Source organism: Perissodus microlepis, chromosome 13 (assembly GCF_051167445.1).
Source record: "Perissodus microlepis isolate ML-2025 ecotype Zambia chromosome 13, ASM5116744v1, whole genome shotgun sequence".
Lineage (NCBI taxonomy): Eukaryota > Metazoa > Chordata > Actinopteri > Cichliformes > Cichlidae > Perissodus > Perissodus microlepis.
Window position 1 is genome coordinate 26,034,901 of NC_140473.1, and position 6,221 is coordinate 26,041,121.

A 6,221-nucleotide genomic window follows, 5' to 3' on the forward strand; every position below is an offset into this window, starting at 1 on the left:
TAGTGATTGTCTGCTTCTTGCTACTATTCTTACATCACATAGCAAGAGTGAAATTTGCACTCCTAATGTCAAGCACTGACCTGCGTTCTGCTGTGACTGCTGTCCATCAAGTGGATAAATCACATTTACATTGTCTTTAGTCCTTATTTTAATGCCAAAAAATGAGTTACCGTAATTTAAAAGTTGACTTGAGAGGGAAGTTCAAGCCTTCTATGCTTTTCCATTTCTCTGCACCTAATTTTTGCACAGTGTATTTCAAAAAGCTACAAATACAGTCAAACCTAAAGACCTCTTTGCAATAAAATTTGCTCTGTAGTCGTCCATAATCCATTTTTTGGGAATACATTGTGACATTAAGGAAAATAATCTACCCATATGTCTGCATATTGCAAACATTTGCTGCTATTTATATGGCAAGCTGTGAACTGGTTGTCTGCAGCTTTGTTGTCTCATTATGCACATCAGGTGTGCTGCTCCGGGCTCAACACCACCAGTGGTTCTCTATAAATATGGAATCCCACCACCATGCGCTGAACACAAAGACCAAATGAGGAACAATCACATAATGCACACAGTGCATGGCAGCAGCAAGCTGCTCTCCACAGGTAGCTCCATTTTATTATCAGTACTATTGAGAATTTTAAAAAAGACTTCTTTAAATTCAGAAGCTTAAGAAACCCATGTCTGACAAACAGTGTTCATTTGTCACAAATGTTTTGACTTCAGAACAGGATATTATTTCCTTCACATTCACAATGTCAGACCATGAAAAACTCACCTCTCTGGACTCTCTACATTATGCAGCAGCAAACTCTTACTTCTCATTCTGATAGTGCACTGCATTAATGCGAAACATTAAACTTTCCTGTTTGTGCCTCATTTATCTACATGCTTCAAAACTTTTCATCCCCAAATGCTCAAGGTTGTCTAATCAGGTGTTCTGATTAGACATTAAGCTTGTGAGATATTTAAGACTGGTAATGTTGATATGATTTTAATTTAGCAGCTCATTAAGATTTTGCCTTTTATAATGAAAATGTTCAGTCTTTTTCATGTAGTTGCAAGACACTGAGGTTTTGGAGTCATATGTGCTGATAATGCAATTCTTGCATAAATTGGACTTAGGACTAGCAGAGAACATTTTTTCTATCTAATTTCATAGAAACAACTATTTATAAATAGCATGTTACCACCTGAAACCAGAATTGTGACTCTAAAGGTTGTTAGTCCATATTGTCACAGTTAGGAAAATATTTTCGCCCTTTCAAACTGTCGCTGCCCTTATCCATGACATTTTTATTAAAACATGTGTCAGCGGCCGTGCGCAGTCTCATTATATGCACATTTTTTTCTCAAAAGGTGAACATATCAGGCTGAAGTAAAACTTCACATCTACCGCGCTCCATATTTCCAGTGACTGCAGCAGTTCATTAAGATTCTGACTTGATAGAAGTAGTTGATGGTGATGGCGGTTGTGTAGTACAGAAATGAAGACCATATGATAATTTAATCTTTAAATAAAGTGCTTCCATAAAGGGGTTTGGCTGAAAGGCTGACACAAATATGTAATACCTGTGTTCTAACCAGTTTGTTTTAATTTTTTCAAAGATAATCAGTGCAGTGAGTTTGTAGGGGCTTAACATCAAAATGGTGAAATTACTGTGTTTAATTGAGTTGTAGATACCAGTTTAGCTTTGAATACAGATACAAATTCTCATTATCATACTCGAACTTTGCAAACAGAGAGAAAATTCTAGGAAACTAAAGCGAGAACTTATAGGTAATGGCATAAAAATCAGGTATAGCTAATCCACCAATCTAAACTACCACTGGTGGCTTGTCATAAATTAATTTGGATACACTTTTTACTCTGCACAGATGAAAAAGCAGAATCCCTCTTCTTCCCGCTAACAGGTCAAATGTGTTTGTGAACAAAATAAAAGAAATGCGAGAAAAAGAAACATGTTTGTGTTTAAAAAAAAAACACAAACTAAAATAAAGTAAAAAAAAAAAAAAAAAAAAAAACCCAATAAAGTAATAGTGTTTCATGTAAAAATTCATGTGAAATTAAGATTATTGTGGTCAGTATATTGTTATTGCAATAACACTTTTATTAAAGCGTATTCTGTGTTAGTGTCAAGTGCTAAAATGGGCGGTATCTGCCATCTGCCGGACAAACAGGGAGACATATGCCAGTAAAAATTATATTTATTTCCATGTACAGTCTAAGCCTTCAAAATGGGAAGCCTGGGAAAATTTGAAAATAGCAAGAGAATAACCAAAGACTAGGAAAGGAAATTTAAATGGTACTTTTTAAACATTTGTATAGGCTTACACGTCCGAAAACGCACGCAGTTAACTGAATATCCTACTAAAAGAATGTGTATTTGTATACGGATTATCCATTGTTTATATATATATAATTTTTTTTTTTAATATGTTGAATGTCGCAATGTTGGCAAAGAGAGGAAGTGACGTAAGATTTGCGCATGCGGTTACCGATTGGGTTTCCGGTACGGATCGGGTAGCGACAGCAAGCGCTGACAAAATACGAGGTTTTTTACTGTTTAACGCGGACTAAAATAAGCGCTGAAGATGTCCGAGGGGACCCGCTTGGACAATGCAAACCCTGTGATTTTTCAGCGGTCGGGGGACAGAGTACAGACGGCGTCCGAAGAGGATGAAGACGTCCACGACCCCATCGACGACAGAGAAATATTCGATATCCTGTTTTCATGTTTTACTGTGGTTTAGAGTGCATTTACGCTTTAGAGATATGACCTTCATGATTTTTTTTTTACTGATGTTCATGTATTCTATTATTTGCCTGACTTAAAAGCTAATGCCAGTGCCATTCAGCGTGATAATGAAATGGAGGGAGTTAACATCAGTTTAAGAAGTAGCACGATTGTATCTGGGTTTACCGACAAGTAATATTAGTCAAATTCTTAGTATTGAAAACGTAACTAAACATTTTGAAGTGCAACTGTATTTTATTTAATAGGTTAGTTAACCATCGTAGATTAAATTTATAAACACCGTTAATGATTTAGGTTGCTCAATTCGTATTCTCAGGAATGTAAAATTGTCTCATTTTTGTAAATATATTTTATTATATAATTTGAACAATTTGACAGTTTTTAATTGAGTTATTGTTAAGCTGATGTTAGTATTAGTTGAATGCTTTCGTGGACTTATGTACAGTGGCTATGCAAACAGCTTAAAGTTTGTCTTTTTGTCCTTTCTTTCCCCTCCTCCCAACTGGTTATGGCCAATCTCTGTACTTTGATAAGCCTGATTCTGCTGGAGGTCTCTCCCTGTTACAAGGGAGCTCTTCTGTTCCACTTTTACCAAACACTTGCTTCACAGGAGATATCGTTCTTGCCGTTTCTCTCTAATATTGTTGGATCTTTACTTTAATATCATTAGTACACTGATTACAGTAGTGCAGAAACAAAAATGTTTATTATTTGTATTATACCGTCTTGAATTCTTTAACTAAAGTTACATCTGATCAAATCTATCAATGACCCAGAGCATCCACTGTCACTGGAAGAGCTCAATGTTGTGGAGCAAGTTCGAGTTAAGGTGTGTTTTTTTTTGCTTCCTATTTTATATATTTTTCCTATGTTTGTAGTAGTGTGAATAAGGAAATAAAAAGATGCTCTGTAACACACTTGCAGATTACTTAAGTAAAGACATTGTTGAAGACAGTTGAATCCAACAACAAACATTTCATTCAAAAGTATTAACAGTGAATTTCATTGATAAAAATGAATGCAGTATGCTATTAGGAAGATAAATTGATGAATGAAGTTTATTATTTGTGTATGCTTCCTCAGGTTAATGATGCAGAGAGTACTGTGGGTATTGAGTTCACACCCACCATCCCTCACTGCAGCATGGCAACACTCATTGGTCTGTCCATCAAAGTCAAGCTTCTGCGCTCCCTGCCAGACAGGTTCAAAGTATGTTTATGCATGTTTTTTCACATGACATGCACATTTAACCTTAAACATATTTTACAGTGTCAAATTTTTCTGTGCTTTAATGTTTTGTTATTTTCAGTTGTGGCCTAAATTGCAGTATATTTTTTCTATTTCCTCTCAGATTGATGTTTGTATCACTCCTGGGTCTCATGCTTCAGAGGAAGCAGGTAAAACTCCATAGAGAGAAAGGGGGCGAGATGGAATTTTAGACCATTTTTACCAGTATAATCTAATGCATTTTTTTTTATCATACTGCTTATGTCATTGTGTGTACAGTGAACAAACAGCTGGCAGACAAAGAGAGAGTGGCAGCAGCTCTGGAGAATGCATCTCTACTGGAGGTGGTCAACCAGTGTCTGTCGACCAGGAGCTTCTGAACAGTCAGCCAGCTTTACCCTTGTCAGCTTTTAGACAGATTTTTGCAGGAGGACATGTTTGGTTTCTTTGAAAACTTGCTTTGTATCTACCAACTATCCGCACACCCCTACTCCTGGTATGAGTAGCGGGAATGATCAGGATCATACAGGTTGTGTACATTGGCAACATTTACTGAATAAGAGTGCAGAGAAAGCCCGTTCTTAAATTGCCAAAGAATAATATAATCTGAGTGTAAGCTCGTAACACAGAGTCGTTTGGACAAATATATTATTCTTCCACCTGGAAATTTTAACAGTGTGGAAATGCAGAGAAACTCTACCTGTTACATTTGTCATATACACTCACCAGCCACTTTGTCAGGTATACCTGTTCAACTGCTCATTCATTTAATTATTAATCAGCCACTCTTATGTGAAGAACCAAATGCATTTCAACATATATACACGAGAAGGGTCATCCGCTGAAGTTTCAGTGCTAGACTGGCTGGCCTGAGAATGTTATAAAATGCTTATCTAGTGGGGTTTCCCCACTCTCCATCCACTTGTGGGGTTTACAGAGAATGGTCTAAATAAAAAAGAGAAAATATCCAGTGAGAGGCAGGTTTCTGTTAGATTTGTATTGTTGGATTGTCATTTATGCCTAGAAATATATATTTATATATGCTTAGCTTTGAAGGTCTGTAACAACTCTGTGTAGCATGAAGAGGGGAGTGCGTTCACTCCTCTTCAGAGGGTTCTGGCATAGATCACACACCACCTAGGAGAGGTCGTATCTTCTCTTGCTGATATATGGTATAGCAAACACACGTATATCTCTTTAAGTATAAGAGCCTTTTGTTCAGATGGACCGCTAGACTCCTGGCACCAGCTTTGGGGAGTCTTCACAGGGTCACATCTTGACCTCACACAGACAAGGTATTCTTTGTCCACATGTATACCTACATGAAACGTCATATGTTAATGAACCTATGCATATTCATGTAACCACAATAAAAGGAGTGCTATGGGGAACCTGGCTGAGAGTGACGGAGGTCAAGTGGGTGGAACGACACTTGGCTCCAGGCAGGTCTCCCTCATGCATGAGTAACACAAAGAACTTTGCCTACTTGTGTCTTGCTTTTTACTGTGTAGTAAATTGTCTCGAATGTTCCAGGGAATAGGTTTATGCTACAAACCTATCAGTTTCTGGGTGAAAATACCTCGTTGAAGAAAATGGCCAGAATTTCTGCTGACATTTAGATGGTAGGATCAGGATTTGGAATAAATAACAAGAAACCATGGATACATCCTGGCTTGTATCAACAGTTCAGGCTGGTAGTGGTGGTGTAATGTTTTGCGGGATATCTTCTTGGCACACTTTGAGCCCCTTGTAACAACTGAGCATCATTTAAACACCACAACCTACCTGAGTGTTGATGCTGACCATGTCCATCTCTTTATGGCCACAGTTTACCCATCTTCTCATGGCTGCTTCCAGCATCATTCCACAAAACTGAAGTCTACTCACTGGTTTCTTGAACATGCCAATAACTTTACTGTACTCCAATGGCCTCCACAGTCACCAGATCTCAATCCAATAGAGCAGCGGTTCCCTTCATGGGCCACGGACCAGTACCGGTCTGTGAGTGGTTTGGTACCGGGCCGCGAGAGTTGAGGCTCGGGTTCCAACGTGATAACAGTGAGGTGTACCTAACAAAGGAATTTGTGACTCATAATTTCTCTGCAATAAGTGTTGTATATAATCTTAATGTTTTTGAAATGTTATTAAAATGTACAGCTTATTAAATGAAAATGATGCTTTTGTCTTTTTTCCCTGCACGTGTACTGTGATGTAGAACTTCTACTACAGAGCTGG

The 6,221-nt window shown here is 37.7% G+C and overlaps 1 protein-coding gene across 1 annotated transcript; it reads left to right on the plus strand.

Moving 5' to 3' along the window:
- The first annotated feature begins 2,475 nt into the window (after window positions 1-2,475).
- On the plus strand, window positions 2,476-5,462 carry ciao2b (cytosolic iron-sulfur assembly component 2B). Its single transcript, XM_084947731.1, has 5 exons — window positions 2,476-2,722; window positions 3,509-3,588; window positions 3,843-3,968; window positions 4,111-4,156; window positions 4,266-5,462. The coding sequence occupies exons 1-5, from the start codon at window positions 2,596-2,598 to the stop codon at window positions 4,364-4,366; spliced, it is 480 nt and encodes a 159-aa protein (XP_084803857.1). The 5' UTR covers window positions 2,476-2,595; the 3' UTR covers window positions 4,367-5,462.
- Window positions 5,463-6,221: the final 759 nt, after the last annotated feature.